Source organism: Tympanuchus pallidicinctus, unplaced genomic scaffold, assembly GCF_026119805.1.
Source record: "Tympanuchus pallidicinctus isolate F22 unplaced genomic scaffold, pur_lepc_1.0 scaffold12, whole genome shotgun sequence".
Taxonomy (NCBI): Eukaryota; Metazoa; Chordata; class Aves; order Galliformes; family Phasianidae; genus Tympanuchus; species Tympanuchus pallidicinctus.
In genome coordinates this window covers 2,165,764-2,190,797 of record NW_026294637.1, presented here as the reverse complement: position 1 = coordinate 2,190,797, position 25,034 = coordinate 2,165,764, and the positions used below count along the sequence as shown (strand labels likewise).

At 44.3% G+C, this 25,034-nt stretch overlaps 1 protein-coding gene across 8 annotated transcripts in view; it reads right to left on the bottom strand.

Moving 5' to 3' along the window:
* Positions 1-25,034, bottom strand: part of MEGF11 (multiple EGF like domains 11) — a 263,692-nt gene that overhangs the window by 7,965 nt on the left and 230,693 nt on the right. For 3 of the 8 annotated variants that reach the window (XM_052672468.1, XM_052672467.1, XM_052672470.1), the window contains exons 17-23: positions 22,558-22,686; positions 20,176-20,304; positions 19,342-19,470; positions 16,855-16,983; positions 16,478-16,711; positions 10,493-10,611; positions 4,795-4,861 (exon numbers count right to left, since the gene is read on the bottom strand). In XM_052672468.1, coding sequence (XP_052528428.1) covers positions 4,795-4,861; positions 10,493-10,611; positions 16,478-16,711; positions 16,855-16,983; positions 19,342-19,470; positions 20,176-20,304; positions 22,558-22,686 — 936 coding nt within the window. Of the gene's footprint in view, positions 1-2; positions 1,539-4,794; positions 4,862-10,492; positions 10,612-16,477; positions 16,712-16,854; positions 16,984-19,341; positions 19,471-20,175; positions 20,305-22,557; positions 22,687-25,034 lie in introns of those variants that run through there. The other 5 variants (XM_052672473.1, XM_052672469.1, XM_052672471.1 and 2 more) reach the window with 3 other exon arrangements.

Sequence of the window (25,034 nt, the reverse complement as noted above, 5' to 3'; positions counted from 1 at the left end):
AAAAATGATATATAATGGAAAAGAAATAAATATTTATGTAAATTGGATTGCTTTGACTACTGAGCAGCATATAGTCTTTCTTCTAAATTGTACATCAAGGCCCTTGTCTAGGGAGGCTCTTAAGCACATCCTCGGCAGTAAGCACGCACTCAGCTTCAGTGGGGATTCTGTGCATGCCTAAAATTATGCATATGCTTAAGAGCTTCTCTGGAGACAGGGTACTGCTCATTACCAAGAACTGCTATCCATCAGGAGAACAGGAAAAAAACCCATATATTCATTACTGAAACACTAGGTTAGATGGATAAAGGGAGCCTAAAAGAAAGTCTTTCAAACCTGAGCCTGCAAGTCATGTTGCATTACTCTCTAATTTTTGGCTTACTTTTACTGGTACAATACATTATTTAATTCACAGTCTAAGACTCTAAGCTGTGTACCATCTTTCTAAATTATTCTATATGACTTTGTTATAAGTTTGCAAGGTTTAGCATCAGCTGTGACAACAGTTCCTAAGTGACAAGAGCAGCCTGAAAGTGCAGAACTGAGTAGAGAGCTGAAAGCAAAGACTTCTGCCTTACGTGATTCCACAAGAACTTGTTAGTGCTTGCAGAGGTAGAAAGGGTAGGAACCTTCTCTGTTTTTGCTACTGACATTTATCCTGAACATCCATCAGTTCAAAAGGAAAAGCTAACATAAGCCCTTTAATTCTTTTTAACTAGAGTCCAGTATTCCTCTCTGATTTGCAAAATCAACACAAATTTGGTTGCCTTTGTGGCTGACAGAATCCCAGTCAAGCAGTGCAGTTACGCTGGTAAAAGCGTGTCCCAGAGGTCTCCCAGCTGGCTGTCCTTGGGGGATTAATGGGAAGATTCCCATGGTTAGAGCAAGGACTGTGCAGGCTGTGACTTGTCCACTCCATGTATGAGAACCACCTGATCCAAGCATCCTTGTCAGATCTTTACAGACACTTTTCCTTTGTGATCATCAAGATGCTGATGGATGGAGCCTCGGGGCAGCGAGGAAGCAGCAGTACGGTGAGGACCTGAAGGCTCAGAGAGGAAGAACTCCACCGTTAGCACATATTTCACCAACTCTGATCCACTCTGAGTCGTGCTGGAAATGGCAGGCACTGGCTGGACATCTGCAGCAGCAGAGGTCACTGTGCTGCACACACAGATGTGAGACCCCATGAGAAGGAGGGCTGCTGCAGCAACACCGGGCTGATCTGAGCGCAGCTGGCTTCTGGTTCAGAGCTGGGGAACAGCAGTACTTGTCTGCAGCAAGCAGCACAATCCCACACTGCTACGCTTTTGCTCAGCTCTCATTTGCTCCAGTGAAGCAGTAGAAAATAAGCACACACTTGCTGGGAAAGGTGCACGCAGAATTGGTGCTGTGCTGCGTTGGCTGCAGGACCCTGCCAGCCCTTCTTGGCTTCTTCCCTTTACATCTGCCTGTAATCATTGCTTGTGCTTCTTGTAACCCATCTCTGTGTATTCACTGCATTCTCCCAGTGAACGATGGATATGTTATTTTGTAAACTGCAAAAGTAAGGAACGAGGAAAAGACCTAAATAAACAAGGAACCTGGAACGCAGGAAGGTTTAGAATTAAGTCTGAAGCTAAACTGTGTGCTGGGCTGAAATCAGAGTCCTGTCTGGAAATATTCTTCCACACCTCACAGCTTAGAGAAAACGCAGAGTCAGCTCTGAATCACATTGAGGCTTTGGTCCTTGGAATACATGCAGCTTGAGTCACTTCAGATGTGCAGCAAATCGCACATTCAGTGTCTGCACTGAGGGCTACTGTTAAAAACCACCACAAAAACCATTTCTGTCTGCAGCCCACTGCATCCAACACATGAGCTAATGGGCATAACAACCTTTCCTAAGCCCAGTAGATGTTTTAAGATTTTTGACTTGCTTAGAATAGGAGCTGGAAGCCTCAGTTGCTTAATGCAGACTGGACTCTGGCAAGAGGAGATTTAACCGTGGGGCAAATAATTCCAGTTCTGCAACAAGAGACAGCAAAGAGAAAATGCAGACAAGCCATTCCTTGAAACTAGTAGGACTGGACTGCATTAAACAGCAGCAACACAAAGCAGAGGTGACAGAGCTGCCTCTCCTTGGCACCACTGAGTCTCCCAGCACTGAGCTCTAAGCACACAGCCACGAGAGCTGCAGGCACACAGCGAGTTAGGTCAGAAATGTGCTCATCACAAGACTCTGGCTCCACTTAACCGATAAAATTATCTCACTGAAAAAGCCTGACAAGCTGATATTTGAAGCTCATTAGCAAATGTGCCAGCAGTAAAAATACAGACTTTGGTCTGCTCCTCACATCTCCTGGCTGTAAAGGATGCAAGCCTGGTGAATGAAGCTCTGCAGAACTGAGACAGAACTCTTGCAGACTGATAAGGTCCACTGATAGGGATGCAGAGAGGATATATCTGTGCATACATACACTTATATATAGCATATATGCATAGGCATACATGAGGCTCCTGTTTTCCTACACAATTTCTGCCTGTTGTGCTCCGTTGCTATCACAGGGAACACAGGATGACTTAGACAGGAGCAGCACTGGATCCTCAGTTGTTCCTTTGGCCCCAAGCCCACTCACTACTATCTCTCTTTTTCTCTGCAATTAAAATCTCAGGGAACGACCCCTGGCTCAGCAAAGGCCAATGATGCAAACTGAACAATCAGAAGGTGTTTTCCAAAGCTGTAAAACTACAGCCTATGAGAGGGAAGAGAGCAGAGAGGGGTTAATTAAAGCACCCCTGTCTCCTTTATCTGTCTGATCGCCCTTACACGGGCAAATGAACAGCACACAGCATTTCCAGAGGGCATTCCTTTGGTCTTCTTACACAGAGATATAGAAGCATTACTTGGAAATGAGGCATTACAGTGCACAGCATGCAGAAAAGAGCACAACAGCACCTCTCAGCTGGTCGGTAGCTGCCTGCTGCTGTTGCACCAAATGGGATCCTGGCTTCTCCTGAACAAGGTAGTGATTTCTCCTTGGGAGCAGCAATTCCTCCGGCTCTCCCTGAGCTGCAAGATCAAAGGGAAGCCCAAGCCCGGATCCAGCGTGGTATTGAGAAGCAAAGTTTTCCCCATCAGCACAGTTCCTGCATCCTTATGTGCAGCATGAGCACAGCCACGTCCTTTGGAAAGTGGTCGTACAAGGGTGCCCAAAATACAGGTGGTGTCATTCTGGGCAGGACGGGGCTGCACCCAGCCCTGAGCAGTGTTTGATCAGAAATGCATTTCAGAGGTAAAAAAAAAAAACAAAAAAACAAAAAACCAAACCACCTATTTTACCCAAATTTAGCAATGCACAATGCCTGCTATTCCAAATGGAATCTGGAGCATCTGTGCAGTACAAGCTGATGGTGGGATGAGTTTTTGGTACAACCGCACAAGATGTGGCTTAAAGCTGCCAAGATCTCCTATTTGACTTCATTAGGCTTCACTTACATTTGGAATTATAAACATAGAATATAAGTTTTTCCACTTTCATCTGAAAATTGCACACAAATGGAATCTGCCATTTCTACTGCACAGAAGCAACAGCACAAGATGAAAATGCATTATTTTACAGTTTCGTGCAAAAATGGTTTTGCTCTAAAGAAGAACTCAATGCTATGAAATGTAGCATAAGCAAACAAATTCTGATACTGAAAGGGAAAAAAATTCTCGTTTTTATCAGTTAATGGAAAACAGACACTTTTGTGAAAAAAAATGGAAGAAAGCATATCAAAATAACATATCTGGGTTGCAAAATGCTATGGAAAAAGTTGTGACTGTTGTTTGCTGTAGATCACTTCACTATTTATCACCTCTATGTTGTTCTTAGTGCAAGAGCATTTAGCATCACATCAGCTATTGAGAAAGCACAGGGATGGAGGACAAACGCAGCACTCCGAGTGCAGGATACAGCTAGATAAAGATAAATAAAGCCAGTGAGAAAAGCAGGAAGGTGGCAAAAGAAAAACCGACTGGAGGAACATGTGGAAGTCCTCACCACCCCCAGCTCTCCATGCTACAAACAGATAAGCATAGCAGCAGTTCTGCAGACTATTAGAAAGAAGAAAACAGAAACGAATGATAGCAATGGAAAAGGTTTTGCACTGAAGCTCGACAGCTTTGTGATTTTCCTGATGCAGGGAAAAGCTGCTCTTTGGGCAGGGCACGGCGCGTGGCCACGGCGCCCCGACACGATGTGATGAACTGATGTGAGTGCCTCTGCCTCGTGAGCTGAGATAGCTGGCCTTAAAAACCCCATGATACCACTTAACCCTGCGTTTTCCCCTCACACTGTGCATTCCCAGTAAGATATTAGCAATCAGTAAAGGAGAGGGCAAGTGCTTTTTGCCAAAGACAAACTAAAATTTCAAGGGCTCAGACAGGAAAACAAACAGCATCCAAAGCACTAATTTTACCTAGTTTTGGGGTAAGACCTGCTGAAATCCCTGTTTGAAAGGGAGGGTAGGGAAAGCAAACTCAGGGCAATTGAACTTCACTCCTTAAAAACACATTTACAGAGCAGACAGACAGCAATTCAACCTGGGAAGGGAGATGAGAGCGAATATCGACTCTGCTTTCCCAATCCATGGTTTGTGGTAAAGAAAACAATGTTCAAATCTCAATTTTTCAATACTGGCAATTCTGGTATTGAAATAAAGACAACACCAGTATTTTTCATTATTGTCAACGTCCTCACAAACGGCTGATTGGGTTTGGTGTTGCTCTGAAGCCAACTACAATGATTAAATTGTTTAAAAATTACTGACCTAGTTCATTCAGATAGCTGTAGGGTCTCCAGTCTGCAGTTTCTCTGTCAAGGATTTTGTTACTCAGCTGTTCAAAAAGTATGATAATGAGTTAATGCTGAAATCAATACACAGTTCCCACCCAAGACTTCAGTGCACTGATGTCACAAATCTAAAAGGGAGATGGACGTTGCCCTGGCCTCACCATTTCAGATCCTCATCTGTATGAAGTCTGGTAGTTGTTCACTAGCATTAGGGAAAATCACAAAGGAAAGTCACTTCACCAGGCAATGAACACAGCATGCTGGAAAACACGGGGCTTCCTTGGGGAGCCACAAATCACACAGGTACCCGTGCACATAGAGTGACATGTGGGCAGCCCCAGAACGACAGATGGAGATGGATGCACCAAACCACCAACACAGCATGCAGACAGGTGCTGGGACTGTAATACATCTGTGTACTCAGTTACAAGAGAAACAACAGCTAGCAGATTCCTCTCAATTCAAGGAAAATAACGGCGGCACAACGTGTGCCCAGCTGGCAGGATGGGCACGGCGAGGCGGCGCTGGCTGCAGGAGCTGCTGCAGGGCTCGGGATGTGCCAGCACGGCCTCGATTTTCCTGTAGGAAAATCCTCACTTGAGGTCATGCTTAAACACAACGCTGAGGGCACACAGTGCCTGCCTGAGGGATGGGGATTCTGCACAGCCATTAAGGCAGTCAGTGCTCCTGTGGGATCTCTGCAAGAGTACAGTGCTTCGGGTCAGCAAATCCCAGCAACGAGGGGCTGTGAATCCTTGCAGCTGAGGAAGCTGCTGCGTTCCACCTTGAAATCTTTCCCTTGAAAGCCACCCCTGTGAAACTACAGCTCAGGAAGTGTCAATTCAAGGGCAGATCCCAGCCCTCTTCTGAAGAGCTGAAGTCACAAAGCCCTCATTGCTCTCCACAGCATTTCATTTTTCCTGATCTCTCATTAATTTCTGCTTAGCTTTTATACTGAGCTTTAAGACCTGGGACAAAAAAAATACCGCTGATGTTTTGACATCTACTGCGAGACGAAATCCCAGCTGGCACCCAGCACCCACTGCCCCCAGAGCAAGCATCACCCACCTGCACAGCCCTGCTTGCAGCCACCCCAGTGCAGGGCAATGTGCTGCAATGCACGAGGAGAAACGGCTGCTGTCAGCCCTGGGATTCAGGCAGTGATGTGCTGAGGACCTCCCAGTGAGTTCCTCTATCAATGCTGAGGGGCACGAGGACCAGCAGGCCCTGCTCAGCCCAACATCCATCTGTGAGGTTCTGCTGAGGATGAGCCTGCAAAGCCCTGCAGCCTCTTTTATCACCAGGGAAAGCATCTGCAAATGCTGCGCTCCACGAGGAGTGCCCCATTTAGGACAGCAACACTTTTATGTGTGTTATATATATATATATATATATATATATATATATATATTACAAGCTGCATACTGACATTTTGCAGCTTTTATCCCATCTCAGAAACTGGATTTCATCAGCAGAAAGATTTGTAGCAATCAGAGGCGAAAGCCTGACCTCGCTGACTGAATTCTGGATGCAGAAAGCAGCCTGGTGCGTGTTCACACCACGTGTAATGCACAGCGAGTTGTGCAGGCATGGCAGAAACCACTGTACAGACACAGGAGGCAGCACAGACAGATGGTGTGAATGCACACACACACACACATACACACACACACAGTGTTGGGTCTCTCTACAAGCAACTGCACAGTGTGCTGGGAGCTACTCAGCTGAAACTTTTGCAAAACTCAGTTATATCATTTGGAAAGCACGTAGCTGTTATTTGGGAAGCACGTAGCTGTGTTCCAGGTGGGCTGCCCTGCAGCCAGGACAAAGGTTCAGGACACACAATGGGGTGAATACTCCAACCACACACACATGTATTTACACACACAAAGATGGATTCCTACCAGCCCATGGGGTCTGAACAGTGCAGTGCCACCCAAAGGCTCTGGCCGGCAGAGATACAGCTACTGAGCCCCTGGGTGCTGCGTGGGACTGGAGGCACACAGTCACAGCAGGACCCTCTGAGCCCACACTCAAACCCCACTACAGTAACCTGCAGCACTGCTGGTGCAATCACTGCCTGCGAGCAGCAGCAGCTCAACCTTGCTCCTGGTGCTCCCCAGCAAAGACAAGGGAACACAGACAGGAAGGCACAGACAGCAGCAGAGCACAGGGCAGGGAGCAGCACTGCCAGCCCCGTGTTTGTGTGGTGTGAAGCCCTCAGCCACAGAGCCCACGGCTGCTCCTCTTTGTTTTGTAACTTGCAGCAATCACATGAATGCCAACTTTCATTCCAGCTGCACCACTTAAATCACATTTATTAAAGTCTTCAAGTTTCTATTAAAAGCCTTGTTTGCACAGGGTTTATAAATCAGCTCGCAAACCCAGAATTTGGCATGAAGAGCTATGGGCTAGAATTGATTTTTTTTAATGAAATGATCTGGGGACACTTCTAAGTTTTTCAGAATGCGGTAATTATGAAGAAATGTGATTATAGCTGTCTCTTTGTGCTCCTATCAGTTCTTAGCACGCTATAATTTGCTAACATTTTTTCCCCAAGATGGAAGAGACTTCAATTTGTGAACCAAAATTACTTTCCTAGAGGAAAAAAAACATTTCATAGTAAATTTGCTCACTAAAAATCCAAGCATGTAACTTTAGCAACTTGGTTAAAACTACCTCATACCTTGCAAATCTTCCTTTAGATCAATGAGATACTTACAGGAATAAAGCAGGGCTGTTATCTGTGCCTCAGAGCTGGCTGGATAGATCACAGAAAGGAGCTGAGCACCGTTGGTCCACGCTCAGCTTTTCTAAGGAATCTACAGTAATCAAGCAACTAAATGTGGGTACCAACTCCACGGTATCCTCCCAAAAAACAGCTGGTAAGTGCTTTCCATCAGCTGCCAATGATTGGCTGCAGGTGTCTGTGTTTCTCAGCTTTAGAGGACCTTCCCCCGCACTGTGTTTGCAGTCTTCTTTCCCTGGATGGGCTTCAGTCAGAGCTACTTTACAATGTTTCTGGTGGTGGCTGAGTTTGTTACCAGTTGGGTGATAACCAGTAAGTCCATTTCCAGCGACCTCTGTTTTGCTATTTGTAAGTTTAGAACTTCCTTTAATAGAAGCGAATCTGCTGGCTTTAAAAATTTGCTCAGGACACCTAACAGCAATTGATTTTTATGATGTCTGCAGAAGCCAGCAACACGTGGGCTCTGGCTGCAATGTTCTTCTCATTGGGTAGGGTGGAATTAAGAGCTCTGTGAAACACTGAGGTGAGCACACCCCATCTGCTCTTGGCACAGCTGTGCAGCAGCTTCCCTGCCCCGTCTGCACTGGGATGCAGGAGCCTCTCCTCCTCCTCAAGCCATGACACAGCCCAGACCCTGACTATGTGTTAGGGAACAGCTTTGATCACTGGGCACCTGAGTCTGGCTGCCTTTCACTGGAGACATCCTGGCACATAATTACTTAGATAACACATCAAGCTCCGTTTTTAACAGGTTTCTTTGTCCCCTTAGCTTTACTGGGAAGCTGTTCCAAAATCTCACTGATCTGATGTTAGAAATCTCACTCCCAGCCTCGATGCATTCATGGCCAGTTGATCCTCATTTGTTCTTGTGCCAACTCTGCTATCTAACTTAAATAGCTCTTCTCCCTCCTACTGTTTACCCCGATGCATTTATAGATGGCAATCACACTCCCTCTCAGCATTCATTTTGCTAGATAAAAGAAGTCTCTCTTCATACACTCCCCCTTATCCTCCCACCTGCTTTTGCCTGCATGTGTTCCAGCACCAGCACTCCCCTGCACACACTCCAACACCTCTGCTCCTTCTTGTCTCAGCAGCTTTAAGTTTTACTGTAAGGACACGGGCAGCATCCCAAGCAGTGGCCAACTGCCTGGCAGAGGGGAAATGGAGGTGAGACCCTTCCAGCCTGGAGGGGTTGTGCAGGGTGCCCTGCTGAGCAGGGTTGGGCAGCAGGATGGAAAGCAGAAAGGTGGCCCTCCAAGCATAGGGAGGAGAGCACACCCAGGGCTCTGCCTCAGCACTTCAGAGGATTCCTCTGACATTTTTTTTCATTTTGCATCTGCACCGCTTCCCGTGTGACCCCAGCTGGCACAGGAAAGAAATGAATCCTCCAAGCACAACTTGTGCACATTTTCCTGCAGAAAGTGGAAATGGCACCAGACAAACTGATTAGGAAATGAAACTCGTTATTGCAGCCATTAGGGGCTTTATATGCTCTTTTGTCTTACTTGGCTGGAGAACAGCAAGACAGGAGCTGCATATTTTTGGCAATCCTCAGCTACTCAGCACTGCAAAGCTTTCTAATGAATAAGTTAGATGCTGAGGGATGTAAAGGAGTAGTCAGGGCATACATTTTGATAAGTGCCCTAAAAATACCAGATCCATTTTTTTCCTTCTTTTCCAATGCCAGGACAACCTGCTGATCAACTACGAGAGGCAGCAGTGCCGCAAGGCGGGCAGCTTTCACACTTGTCCAGATGTACCGCTGGGTTTCATAGCTCTTTGGCAGCTAAATATTTGAAATTGCTGTGTGATCTGATAGCGCTGCAGGCTGGGAAATCAAGAGAGGTGCTTGCTTTGACCTTTTCCAACTTCACTGAAATTAGTACAGTAGGATTAGTGGTCCAACTCCACACTCACGGTGTTCATCCTGAATCTGACATTATGAGCATTTGCACTTCCAACCTGGGGAGCAACGCTGCACGATGCAAGGGGACCATCCACCTCAGAAAACATGTTTACACATCTGTCTAAACTTTTCTCTGTGAAATCTCTAGAGCCAGCTTTGTTATTACAGTTTAATGAGATTGGTTTTTTTAGAACCAAGAAATGTCCAACAAGAGTACAAATGGAAATATTTTTGCATGCCCTGTTTCATTACATGGTGTCTTTTTGGCACCAGTTTTGTTCCCGTGGCTTCCCAGTGACCACAGCTACATTTGGATGAAGCTGATGCAGCCAGCAAGCACCATCATTTTTAAAGCTGCAGCCCTAAGGAAATCAACTGCATTTCTTTTTTCTTCTGCTCCCTATCCTTCGCCTCACCTTGGCTTATTAAGTGCCCAATGGAAGAGCTGCCTTACTATTAACCACATCTCAGTCTATTGCTGAAGCGGTGAATTCAGTGTAGTCCATGAGTGGCCCCAGGGAATCAATCGCACACTCAGGGATGTCCTCCTAGATGCCTGAGATTTCCAATCTGAAGAGCTCTGCTGAGAGCACGAAGGGACAGCACAACTCTGAGCACCCCGGGTGAAAACTGTGCTCACCCCCAGCACCTTCCTGCATCTCTCTTGGTGCCAACAGCAAATCTGTGTGTCTGCTGATTTGGGAAATGACGATTTAGCCAATTTAACTCCTGACTTAATGCTTCATTGATTTGCTTTCATTATATTAATGAAGAATCACAATTATCTGGTTCTTTATCTTTCCTGAGATGCAAACATAGCCTATAGTTGCTTAGGAAGCAAGGCTTATTGACCACGGGCTGCCATCAGAGTGCACAGAGATTACATAGACACAGACAGGGAAGGCAGACCCTGCTGTGTCCATCAGAGGCACCGTGCCAGCATCCAGCAGGCATTGCTTCGCTTTATTTCCTTGAACTGATAAGAACAGTGCTGCAGCGGGGTGGGATCATATCTACCTTACTGGAGCTGCTCCCATCCAGATTATGGGGAAAGAAGTGCGAAGTCACACCGCATGAGAGAGTGTGGTAGCTTGGGTTGGAAAAGCAGTGCACACTGCTGCTACCTTGAGATACATCTGGGAAGAAAACAATCATCACAAATACTTTGGAAGCTGTAACGATTCTTCAGAAACTGAAAACACATGAGAGACAGTGAAGTTGAGAAACCCGATGAGCGCTGTGTCAGCGCTGTGTGCTATGCGGCATCTCCAGGTGAAACGTATTCTGCACATCATGGGGTGAAGCGTTGCAGTATTAGCATCAAGTATCAGATAAAAAAGCAACATAATTATCTGGCACAGCGCTGTCCTTTTGAAGAACTTAAGAGAAAGAAATAAAAATTCCTGACAATCCACCTGTGCTGTGCAGAAGGGAAGAAATGCAAAGCTCAGCGAATGGATGTTTAGTTTACAGCAGCTTCTTCCCTGGTTTAAGCACATGCAGAGCCACTGGTGATAATAATCCCTTTAGCTATGAAGCAGAACTTTTTGTTCCAGGGTGTTATAAATCAATGTGCTACAGCTGTACCATGAAGTCAAAAGCACTTCCTATAGCTTGTTGTGCAAAGGCACAGAGAAAAAGCAGAGAAAAAGTCGGGCAGTTACACCGTTACACACAGACCTCCTCAGCTATTTCCTTTCTTCAACTCAGCAACACGTTTACCAAACGAAACAGTTTACCAGGAAACACATCATATCTCCACAGGTGGTTCTAAGGAAAGCATCACTGCCAGGCTGGCTTCAGCGTGACAACAGACAGACACATATTTCAAAGCTGCGCCAGAAGAAAGAGTGAAAAATCCAAACAACTCAAAACCACATCAATCACCACGCCCTGTAAGAAGTAAATACGTGGATTAGTTTTAATGAGCAGGGCTTCAATGGCAGAAGGGAGGTCAGCCCCAGAAAGGCATGCAGACGCAGAGGGCAGCTGCCCATAGAGCTGGTGGGGAAGGGCACTGCCTGCAGGAGCCGCCTCCTCTGCCCCTCTCATTCTATACCTGCATTCCTGTGGCCGTGCACTTCGCTTTGCTGACATCTGGTGGAGATCTCGATTTAGCTTAATTTACTGAGAAATATCCCATTATCCCAAACCAAATAAGAGATTTTAGCTGCAGGGTGTCTATTACGTAAGTGCTGGGGGAGGGACCTGCACGTGTGTGTGCAAATCTGACCCAGCATCTTTCTGCTGGAACATGCAGTGTGATTTTTGAGGTCACTGCAAAACCTTTTCGTCCTGGTTGTGTTCTGAGGATATTGCCAGCAAAGGCTCTCAGATCAGCACATGCTTCCAGGACTCAAGCATTTTCATGCAGCTTCTTTTGGCTTGCCACCAATAACTTTCTGCCCAGCGCAGCAGCTGGGGAGATGAGACAACCTGCCAGGGATCTGCCACCTCCTCCCCCTTAACTCCACGATACGTGCAATAGTTACATGCAAACAGCTGCTGCTGGGGGTCTGCAAATGAAGGTTGGGTCTTGGACCCAAAGACAGCTGCTCACACAGCTTTCAGCCTGCCCACGAAGTGCTGTCTGCTCACTGGGGAGCACAGCTCCAACCCATGTTTTTCTGCTCTGCAGGTGAGTGTTTGAGCCTGAGCTCTCACCGCTGCCTTCCCCTTTCCTTATCTGCTGTGCCCTCTCTCAGCTGCAAGGATCAGCCTGAAGAGAAGGAGGTCTGGCTCGCTGCTCTGCTGCCAGATAAGAGGTGCACACTGATGCTGCTGAGGCAGCTGACGCCTTACAAGTTCACACCCAGCTTATCTGGCCATAGCGCTTGTGCACCCGAAATGAGCTGAAGGAAAAGTCTCCCAGACTGCCCTGATATTTAGCACTGTGCTGAATTAATGAATCTGAGCTCGTACACAAGTCTGCATCGCCAGAAATCTTGTCTTCCTTCATTGCATGCAGCCCCATATACTCAGAATTACTCCTTCTACACAGTTCCATTTGGCTGATACTTAAGTACCCACACAGGTTGATTTACCTTGATAGCACAGTCCATTTTCTACACATTTATTCATGAAGCTCTTACAGCCACTGCCTGAAAATACATCAAATTCAAATCTAATGCTATCCCAGTACAAAAAAAAAAAAGAAAAAAAAAAAAAAAAGAAAAACCTCTTCCCAAAGATGAGAATTTCATTCTACCCTGAATAGTGCACTGACTTAAATGGCTAAAAAGACAAAAAAAAAAGAATTAAAAAAAAAAAGAACAATTTAAATTAAAACAAAATAAAAACAGCCCCAAAGGTTATGTCAATGTTAGCATGGAGAGATCCATGCTGTGCAGGGCCCCATGAAGGCACAGTCCCACTGTGAGCCCCGGCTGCGCAGTGCTGGAAGGCACAGAGATCTGGATGGGAGCCAGAATGCTCCATCCCTTGAAGGACTGTGAGCCACGGCTGTGCGGTGACACAGAGAGCAATGATCCACATCCTGCAGTGGGAGGACAGGGGGGCATGGAAACGGGGAGTGAGCACTGCAGTAAATAGAACAGAGAGCTCGAGCTGCAAACTGGCATTGCTTTCTTCTTCCTCTCAGTTGTTTTTTTTGTGCGGATCTTCTCCACTCACTGAGTGTCAGTGGGGCAGCTGAAGGCTCAGGATGCTGTACTCGCATTGAGCTTTGCTCAGTTTTTGGCTCTCAGCATAGGCATCGCCCCTATCATAAAGTCTGTTATGACTCTGAGAAGACCTCCATCATCACTTCAGCCCATAACCACACCTCTGTGCAAGTCCTGAGAAGAAATCTCTGCTGCTCTCCAGCACTACTGCATCATTTTCCCTTCTGTCCCTATGTCCTTGAGTTAACGATCCATGCTTTAAAATCCTCTATTGGATGCAATATATCATTCCCATGCTGGGAGCACTGTTCTGCTTTCAGGTTTATTGGGGACAGCCTGCTCTTAGATCCATGCGCAGTGGGTCAGCTTCCCAACATGGGTGGTTCTCCTTCCCACCTGTTAAGTGTGTTCTGCTGCCACATCCTTCATCCCCAGATACTGAATGGTCAGAGGGCTGCCCAGGAGCTTTCCTTTTCTATAATCTCCTTCACATATATGCATACATTATCAGCATCTGCAGAGCTAACGACACACAGACCCAAAACATCCTGCAGACACAGGTTATCGATTACAGCCTCCAGGAGCTACTGATCTGCATGTATACTCTATGACAGTGACACCACCACCCACACAACAGCAATGGTGGGTCAGGTTAACCACAGACCCATGTGGGGCTGGATTCTGCAATCACTGCTCAGGAGGAATTCCTGCCAAAGTCCATAGGTTTGCAAAAGATTGTATTCACTGCATGAGTGCATCTGCAGAGTATTCATTCTGTCCTTAATCCACATACGAGACTCCGGGCAAAAATCTCTGATGTATTCCTTTAATGCTGCTACTCTCCTTCAGTGTCCAGCAATGCACAAATGCACGTCCATGCCCACACGTGTTGTTCTTGCCATCCAGTCATGCTACATTCTCCATTTTTTATCTGTGATCTTTTCTCAGTTTTCATCCAGTTTTCTGATCAATGGAAGTGAAAGGCTGAAAACAGCACTGGCAAGGCCAAAGCTGGGAAGGTGCCCAATGGGTAGGAATTTTTGTAGAGCCACTGGAGCAGCGTCAGAATTTGGCAAGGAGTTTGTTATAATGAGATGAAGATGCAGCATGGCTTCTAACTTCTCAGACTTCCTCTGCAAGAAGCAGCAGTTTGTCATGGGGGAGGCAGGAATGGATGGCTGACTCCTCAGCTGCAGCTTCTTGAGAGACAAAGTTTCTATTGCATGTAGCAATAGATTGCAAAAGACAAACCGAAAGGCCCAGCCTCAGCACACCCATCATTGAATGAGATGAACATGATGGAAACAGGACCAGTAGAGAACCTGGCACTTTAGCACTTTTACAAACTGAGCTGATACAGAGCAGCAATGCCAGCAAGAATTAACTGCAGTGCCATGCCCAGAGCCCAGAAGAGGATCCCAGGTTCAGTGGAGCTGCAGGATGTGATCCCTCAGACATTTGTGATGTATCCAGGAACTCATCCGTCCCAAAGTGTTCTTTGCTTAAGTGTTGTGTGACAGCAGGAACACCTGAAAGGAATGTGAAGGGCATCATACAGGAGGTTCTGTGCCTACAGAGGCATAACCAGCAGGACTGTGCTGGGCTACCAGCATCTTCAAATGTAAAGACTTTGTAGCTGAGGAGGAAAGTCATCTGTCTATCTTCCATCTGAAGGGTGAGAATTTCCTTTCACAGCATTGCCTTTCTTCAGACTTCTTGCAGAGCGTGAGACTGGGATGCCATCAGATTGACTGGGAAATCTCCATTCATGGTAAAGCATGGAGAAAAAACAACACTGTCTGGAAGGAGAAGCTCAGTGACTGCAGTCAGGAACTCCCAGCCTCAGCAGTATGCCTTATTTGCAAATTTCTAAGTTGCGCCTCTTCAACACGCCGGGTTACACATCCATTGACTAGAAGAGCTCACAAATAAATTATGTGGAACAGGCTTTGTAAATAAAAGGATAAAGTGTCAATGTGAACGAAACGGATGGCTGAAAAGTTCAGAACAATTTCCCGCGCCAACAGCTGTGATTTGCTCTCTTGGAACTCGGAGCCCTGCTGTTGCTGAGATGTGCCACAGTTCTCTTTTGCAAGTTCATGGTCTGGCTCTTCAAATGATGTAGAAATGACAAATTTCAGGCCAAATCATGCTGGCAACCAGCTAAGGATCAGATGAGCCCTCTTTGGCACCGTTTTCATAAATTTCTTACCCAAATCAGCAGCTTAAGCAAGAGCCTGCAAAGCTAACATTCAAAAATAAGGCAATGAGAGGAGGTCCAAGGTTGATTTTTTTTTCTCCTCTCATACTGTAGCTGTGAGAAGAAGGAATGTTCCAGCACAAACCCGAGTGATCTAAAGATGAGTTTAGGCAGCAGTGTTTGGCAGACAGTAACATCTGCTTGGTGGGAGAGCCTCCTTCCAGGTGCACCCAGGGCAGAGAGGCGCAGAATGCAGCCATGCCACTCCAGGACAGCACAGAGAGCAAACCAGGGGCAAGAGGCTGGGCCTTGTGCATCCTGACTATAAAGCAGGAAGAAAAAGGCAATGCAGAGCTGAGAAAGCAGAGATGCTGGGTCAACTTCTGCCTGTTTCAGGAGCTGGTATTTACTAGGACTTAAAATTCCAGCCTTACAGCCATCCAAAGGGAAATGCAGCAAAGAGCAGACAGAGAACAGCAAGTGCTGAGCAGATCCTCACTGGAGACAGGTTGGAGGAAACAAGAAGGAAGCAAAACCACCTCCCACCTGGCTTCCTACCTGAGATCGGCCACTGAGGAATGAAGAATAACAGCAATGAAGTTTAGCCAATCTGTTAAGATAAACTGATCTCCAGACCAGAAACAGAAGTGAGAAATCAATCAGTGCAACTTTTTTTTTTTTTTTTTTTTTTAACTTAAATAACCTCCCCCTTCCTCGCTCCTGCTTTTATCAGCTCCTGGGAAGAAAATTGACACCAGCTGTCTCAACAGCAGGGGTTGGTCTGCACCCAGAAGGGACAACAGACAGCAGGGCTCAAATCAGAAACAGCAACACAGACAAAAGCAAAACCTTAATACTAATCCAGTCACCTCCATTCCTCACCAAAAGTCATCTTAAGGTTTCACAGAGGAAAAATAGGACTTTATATATTCCATGCAGCATATTTCACATCTAGGTCTATCCACTGTCTTGTAAGTAATGTTTCATACATGAAGCAGCTTCAGTCAATTTATGTTGTATTTGCTTTCCTGTCTCTGCTAAGTGATCATGGTATTCGGAGCAAGAATAGAAGCATCATTATTTTTGACACTCAGTAGCATGTTATACATCACAGGAGCTTGATTTCCTCAACATACAGGAATACGAGTCAGTATTCGATTAACATAAAAAGACCCTTACCAGAAAGTGAGTAATCTGTATTAGTCATCCTCATGGCTGGAGTGTAAGATACACTTGGCATGTCATGGCCCTTCTCCTTCTGTTTCCGTCGATACCACACAAACAGTGCCAGCAAGACCATAATAATTAGAAGGAGAATAATAATTCCAATGATTGCTCCCACTGAGTGCCTCTCTGATCCAAGAGCTGGACTAATTTTAGTATAGGGGTTTAATTCTTCCATCATAAGAGCCGCTGTTAAAAGTAATTCATAACACACTGTAAATTGAATCGCGCAATTCATTTCTGAGATTTTTAAGTACATCATTGTTAACAAAAACAAAACAAAGAGGGACAGAGGGAGAGAGAGAGATTTTACAGATAGAATTGCACTGTACCTTGATCACATCTGATTCCTTTGAAGCCCGGACTGCAGTAGCAAGTACCTGTGACATGGTCACATGTAGCATTATTCATGCACTCACAGAGTTGTTTGCAACCATAACCAAATGTTCCTGGTGAGCACTCTGGGAAGCCAAAGAAAAGATTGGAAAGAATCCTGACTTTCTGGAGGAAGAAGGTGAGATCCTCGCCATGGAAATTCAGCAGAAAATCACCCTTGTCTCACTAGGATAACTCCCCAAGGTTGCATTGCTACTTGAAGCAAGAGACAAATGTATGTGGTGTACAATTTGTGGTACAACATATTAAGCTGTAACTTTCCTTCAGGAAAAGCCACACAAGACTTCTCAAGGATGAAACCAACAGCACACGCACACTTGAAAAGCCTTGATATATATTACAGGTGTATGGAATTTAACAGGGCATGATCTCAGAAGCTATAGAAAATATCTTGAAAGAGCATAGCATATGCACATTCTTTTCCTGGGGGGACTGCAAATAGAAGTTTTAATGTACTTTCACATGAACACAGCAGACTTTTACCAAACAAATTCTGCATACTTTCATATTTATCCCCAATAGTGCTAGAAGACTAATATCGCATTGGAGATGGACTTACAGAACTGAGCATCTGAATGATTCGATTTGCTCCGTTTCTGCATTAGGATTCCTAACATGGAAGGAATTTCTATCCTGTTTCTGTCAGAGACAAAATGATTGAATGTCCAACTGAGAAATTTATTCATACAATTACTATGATGGGCTATTATGATAACTCTGTAGACAGCTTACTAAATTTCTCGAGGCAACATTCAATAACAAATTGAAAGAAGCAACTTCTGTCATATCCTTGTTATTTCTGGAGGGAGGGCATTAGGAATGCATGCACACTTGCTATGATCTGGGAGAACATGTGGCTTCTTGAGCACCACCACATTTTGCACAGGGTGACAATACCTTCCCAGTGCCAGTCTGTAAGCAAATTCCAGTTACCAAACGTTAATATGAAGTGATGAACATTAGCCTGTATCTTTTTAAGGAGTATAGCCTAAATTTTTGGACTGCACTGCAGAAACGATGTTTGCACTTTGGCATTTCATCTGTAGCGTGGTGCAACTGCCTATCCAGGGATTCTGAGAAGGAAGGAGTCTTAATACAGACATATTAGACCTAATACTTTTAAATAGTAGAAAAGCAAATAACTGAATGCATTAGTAGTTTGGAGAGAAAATAAAATCTCAAGCTTTGTAGAAAGGTCAAATTAGCAACGTTGTTTCTTGCATAAAACCTTGTGTTGTGATTCAGTTCTACTATGAAACTTCACACTTCCCTACTTATTCGTGGGTAAAGGTGCACACGAATTCACAGTAAGTTGGCTGCTCACAGAATTACAGCGGTGCCGTCCGCAATCCCCACGAGCATGCAGATTTGATCCTGAGACACACACTTGGATGAATGTTAAGTATGTGCAAATGGAAAAGATGTTCATGAATTGAGTTATATGTCCTAATGCACTCATAAAGATCTGTGCAGTAAGCTGCAGGGAAGCTCTGAGGTAGGCCTTTGACTTGCAAAGTTAGCAGGAATGTTTAATTGCATTACCTACTGCCAAAAAAAGAAGAAAAAAATATATCTGTGGAATTAATGCCCTGGTAAGGTGAGATAGATTTCATCCTGTATTTAGAATCCAAGTTAATGCGTGAAAATTTTCTTTTGATTTACTATACTGGACAAACAAGTAATTTTTCAACTGCAGCATATACAGTTTCCACAGCCCTAAATCTTTATCCTTAAAAGAAAGCATTTGGCACAGTGTGCTAAATACGCCAGCAAGACGCTGACAACAATTACTATAAGATATGCAAGCACTCTTGCAAGGTAATTGAAGTTCATTGTTAAACACTTGCTCACTACTCAAGTTAACTACAATCCTTCCAAAAATGACAAGCAGCTTTTGTTTCCTTGATCTGTTTTCAATGTACAGATGAATTTTTATTTGGTCCCCATCTACAGTGTAACAACTTTGTCAAGGAAACCTCAACATTCCTTGGAAGTCAGAGAGTGGAATGACTCTTTTTGAACTCTTCTGTCTTCCTTCATGCCTGGGGAAACCCAATGCTGTTGCGCTCAATAGTGTTAGTAAGGCATGATGCAGTTTGGGGTTCCTATCAATCAGGTACAAGTAAAGTGGTTTGGGAAGGCTGCCTCCACTCAGTGCTGGCTGTGAGACAGGCTTTGATCCCACCTAATTTCATGCTGTGAAAGGAAAGGCCCAATCTGCAGTGATTCACCGTACTTTACTGCCCTAAAACAGACCAGCTGGCTTTTCAGAGATCCTTCCTTTCCCTAAGGGATCCCTAGGAATGCAAGGTGCCTGATTGAGGCTGACAGACACGCACACCTCTGTCCACAGCCCATTTTTGCAAAGGATTCTGAACTCTTCCCCACAAGAAATGGCAAAATGAAGTCATGCTGCTACTTACTTTGCTCACACTGTTTGCCTGTGAATCCAGTCCTGCACGTGCACTGCCCAGTGACGTGGTCACAGTCTGCTCCGTTCTGACACTGACACACGTTGGCACAGTTTTTTCCATAGAAAGCAGCTGGGCAACCTTTCAGGAAGAAGAGTAAGGAAAGATGAAGAAATGAACTGAAACACAAACTCGAATGTGTTAACAGCATGAAATAAATGAGCCTATAAATCTATGGATTTTCAGCCTCTGTATATCTAACAACATGTATTTGATGATCTAAATGCAGAGCTACCACAGCAGCCGATGTTCTCGCAGTAGCGTTTCTCCTGTCTTACAGAACTGCCTTTTAAGCACTTAAGAAGAATAAAAACTTCACTCATCCACACAAACTACATTTTCAAGGAGTGACAGAAGACAGCTGGAAAGAAACTCTGTAAGAGGCCAGAGATCAGTTGGTTACTTGCAAGTGGAAGAGCCCTCTCAGAAGGCTCACTGGAACGTGATCTCCCCTTTTGTGCTGATAATTTTGCAATGGTGAGATGAGAAATCTCAAACATTTTCCTAAAGCTGACAAATGTTTTCCAGGGCTTTACAAAACACGGAAAAGGTACAGATTCTGACAATGAATCAATAACCTAAATGGTCAGACCCTCATTTTTTCGCATGCCAAGGGCATAAAAAACCTTGAGAAGCTTCAGGACACTTTCCTTGGAGTGACAAAAGTTATCCACTAGCATGAAGCAGGTGGTACAGCAGCAAGAGTGCAATACTTGAAAGAGACACGAGGTAGCAGCACACACTTTGACAGATTCCTTGACAAAATAGCACATCTGAAAGGCTTACGCTGTGTGCAGTAGAGCCCAGTCCAGCCATGAGTACATCTGCATTCTCCATCATAAGGGCTGCACATTGCTCCATTGTGGCAGTTGCATGAATGAAAGCAATCCATGCCCCAAAAACCTGGGGGGCAAGCTATGAAAATAAGAAACATTTATCAGCAGTGATATGGCTTTAGTGCTGTGGGGAACAACGGTAAGGAGAGCCTGCAGGACAGCAGCAAAGGCAGATCATCGTTATCGTGGTATTTGGCATCACTGCAGCTATTCCCTCATCACAACCAGTTCTCCCATGCCAACAACTGTTCTGCAAACCCAGAATGCAAGCCTACAACCTCACCCACGCTGCCAAACCTGCATTTCTTCTCCATGTAGGTCTGCTCTGTGAGCACAGAGTAACCCTGCAATGGGGCTGAGTGCTCCAGCAGTGCTCCCTGCCTCACTGGCACTATTTTTGAAGACAATTCAGACAGGGTTTATAAGATATGGAGGTAATTTAATTTTCTTTTTGATATTCAGAAATTCTTGCATAATAAAGCACAGCTATTCGTGGTTTACTTGTGCTATGCAATCAACTGCTAAAATTACCACATTCATTTGAAGCGCAGAGCACTGCTCAAATTATGTAAAAATGTAAAGAAAACTTCTTTCAGTATGAATTCCCATCCACAAAATCAGATTGCTTTTGTTGATGGGGCCAATATTAAATTAAAACCTCCAGGTCTGTTATATATTTCTGCAAGTACAATATTAATACATTTTCAAAGGTTATTGTAAGCCTCCCTCCAAAACCGAATGCAGTAAGTTACAGTCATTAGTGCCAGACTAAAAGATCCAAAATGATGATAACCCTTCAATATAACAACTATATTTTTGCTTTAAAAAGCACTTTCCATTGCTGCCTATTAAAGGCATGAATTAATAAGGCATGGTTCCCAGGAAACCTGAAAGTAGAGAAACGGTGCCTATTTCCACGCTTGCCACTGGCTGCAATTCTGACGATAAATGCAAGTTTCTGGCACAGGACACACACAGCCAAAGCCAGAATGAATAGCAAAAAACCTGCCGTGACGTAAATCAAACAAAAGGTCCCTGAACTCACACAATGTACAGCTGAGCAGGATTTGGCCTAAAGCGTTCGTGCTACAAGCAACCAGCAATACTTTTGAAAAGGCTTTGTAAGTTAGAGCCGCGGGTCTGCGCGCGTCTCCAGAACTGGCTCTGGAGCCAGAGCTAAAATTATCTCCTTTGTGGCTCCGTCTCTCGGTCATCCCAGGTTAGCTGCTGCGAGGGAGGATCACTGACAGCTCAGCGCCAGGCTCCGGAGCTGCAGGCCAGGACCCCAGGAGCCGGGTGTGAGGCCAGCTCTGCGCCAGGAGGTTTGCCCTTTCTTTGCAGGAAGGTAACTGAGAAAAGCACCAGGCTCCTGCTCTGCCAGCCCAGAACACCAAGCAGCCATCACCACATCCTCCTGACTCCAAACTGGCAGTTGTTGCTACTCAACTGACCTGCCTCCCTAAGGGAGAAATCTCATCCTTTCTCAAGGTTAACAGAAACTAACAGTCATTTCTCAATTACATGGCTAAACATAATGAGGAATCTGTGAAGCTTTCTGTCTTTTTTTCCTTTTTTTTTTTTTTTTTTTTTTCTTTTGAGTGACAGCAATATTCTGCTCGTGGAAGACACACAATAAAAGTAAAATTACAGCCGTCTGTTTTTATCCAAATCCCACTTTATCACTTGAAGTTTAATATATTTTACTCTGGAATGCTGTCTAATATGCTAGTTGTATCCTGAATATGAAGTAACATTTCTGAATGACATGATATTGCTTCCCTCTGTGATCTATCTTCAATTAAGGGATGCTCTCAGGAAATGACACTTTGGGATCAACAAATGCCAATCTTCCACCTGGGCAATTTTTGAGAATAAAACCCTCCATCCCACCAAGCCCACTTTGACTTTTACAATTAAATTACATTCCAGTTGCCTAACTTCTCCGTTCTGTGGGCTTGATACATGAAAACATTTACTGGTTAATAATTTCTAATCTAATAAGTGAAAGAAAGTGATTTCAAAAAATAAATAAAAGGGAATCCAGATAGAAATTAAAAGGGAGCGTGGAGCTTTCTTTTCTGATAAGAGCTTGTGACCTCTCTTTCCTGTAATAGAAGCCAGTGACTGCTTCTGCAAATTCCAAATGCATATAAACTAATTCAAGCCAAAGCTAACTTAGATTAATTAAAAGAAATAAGCTATAAAGAGAGTAAGGCAGTGGCTGCTGTAATACTTCAGGGATTTCCCTAGAAACTGCCTTTAACTTTCCGAAAACACTAAACAGGAAAACATGTTATTCAGAGCAGAGATGGAGAATTAACACTTTGCTCACTCTGGGAGCAGTCCTTCCCTATCCAGCCTGGAAAACACTGGCACGATCCATCGATGGGGTTGCATGTCCCGTTCTCGGTGCACTGGCAGAGCTCAGCACAGTTCTTCCCATATTTTCCACTGGGACACACTGGAAATACAGAAGAGTTTAATGAAGGCTTCATAGTGAGTATTAGGAAGTCACAGGATTCATCATTTAGCAATTAGAGAGAAAAGTAATTATGACATTTTTATTTGCTGCAGACAAGAGGGCAAATTTTTTATGGAAATAAGGAAAAGGCAGAAGAAAGCATTCACATCCACTGTGTTTGCTTATTTCCCAGGCATAAAAGCAGTGTGAAAAAGTCATCTTGAAATCCATTTGCCTGCCAGAAAATGAATCTAATACAGCCAGAAGATTATCATTATGGAAGGACGCTGAAAGGAGCAGGTACTGGGGAGGAAGAGGAGAAAAAAGCTGTCGGTCCCCACAGCTAATTGCTGAAGTTGGAAGAAAAGAAACTCTGCTTTTCTTCCAGAATCGTCATGTTGCAGCCCGTGCACAGTGACATAAAACTAACAGACAGGTATATCTTCAGCCTCCCACCGAATTATTGGAAATCTTTACCATTAAAGTTGATGGAAAGCTCTGCTCAGCAATGAATGAAATGTTTAATTTCACTGCTCTCATTGGCTGCGTTCCCTGACAAAAACAGATGTATTTTCAAAACAAGATAAAACACGCCGTCCATCTCTGCAAAGAGTGTAACAAATGGAACTGGACTTCCATCCTTACAAATAACAGTGATGTCAAAAAAGTGATTAAGACACTCCCTAAATTATGCAACCAGTTTACCACTTCAGCCTCTCTCTCTTGCTCATATGCAGTCTCTGCAGGTGACCTCAATCTACCCTGATTGCAAATCAGCTGCAGATTGAAATCCTGAGCTGTGACTCATTTGCCTTTTTACAATAGGCCACCTTCCACTCTTACTATGGCAGAACCCTAGGAGTGGTGCAAAAACAACAGTGCGTGGTCCAGCTGCAGACTTATCTGTAGGAATGGATAAAATTGGCTTTCGAATGATGTGCTAAACAGAACAGTTCTCTACCTGAAAAGAGATAAAACTAAATACAATATGAAGACACAATGAACAATACACAGACACAAAGAGAAGGAAGGAAAGAAAAGGCCTCATACCACAGAAAGAGCAGAAACTAAAAAGATCTGTCAGGTTTTCATATGTGCTATACAATTATTCACTTCCAGTGCTCTATACAGAGCAGTTCAATGCAATATTTTTATTGCATCTTTAAGATGGAGATAGATAACATCACTTATAGGAAGCCTGGATTTTTTATACATACAAAAAATAGTTCTCAAAAGACTTAAAATAGGAGCTGATTTACACTGCAGTGCAGAATGCTAATGAATCAGGAAAAGATTTGTGATCCAAACACTGACGCTGACAAAGCCAACAGGTCACACTTGATAAAGAAATGCTTCAGTCTGGCACAGCGAGAGCCAGCAGAGGGGTTCCTACCACGTGAGCACCCCTTGTCCTATGAAATAGCATGCAGCCCTCCAGGGTGGCAGCACAGAGGGATTACAAAGCCCATCCTGCCCCAGGGGCTGCTCTCATTAGGTGAAGCATCCCAGCCCTGGACTGACACAGGGACTCCCTTGTCAAGTTGTGAGACCCAAATACAAGCACTTCTCAAAATGCTTCAAACATTTCAAACTAAGCTGCAGAGTAAGGTCTAACACTGCCTTCCTCAGGACCAATCTGATTGTACGACACAGCCAGAGATGTTAATTAGCAATAAAAGCTCTGAAGTGGGACTGCAATTCCCCATAGGATGTCAGCTGTGCTCTAGCAGCGATAACATTGTTCTAGCAGCGATAACGTTTTTATCAATCCATCTTGCTACATGATTGGGAAATATATTCATAAAACAGCTGCTTAGTTGTGTGCTGCTTTGAATCTGTAGTACAACCATGTTACCCTGTGCAGTTTCAGAGGTTACAAAGCTCCGTGCACGCACGTGCTGCTGCTTCTGGAGTCGCATCCCTGCTGCCAGAAAAGGGACAGCAGGAGGGGATGGAAATTCAGAAGTGAAATCTTTGTTTCACGTTTTTCTAATGGAAAACATTAATTAGCATTTTTCTTTCGACAAAATAAAGTTACATGCTAATTCATTATGACAAACTGCAACACAAATTGATTTTAATTAGGACATGAATATTTTAAAATTAATTTGCCGGGTAGATCAACATTTCAAAGTAAAACCAGAAGTGCTGAACATCTGAACAAAAATAAAATAGAATTTTCTTAAGAGGATAATTAGCCCTGCTTACGCTTTGAAATCTGGTTAACTTTTCATATAAAATGGACAAATTCACTGAAATATGTTCATTTTAATAAATTAATTGGTATAATGTTTAGTTGACTATATGGCATTGGGAAAAGAAAACATGGCTACATTTAATCTGTTTAA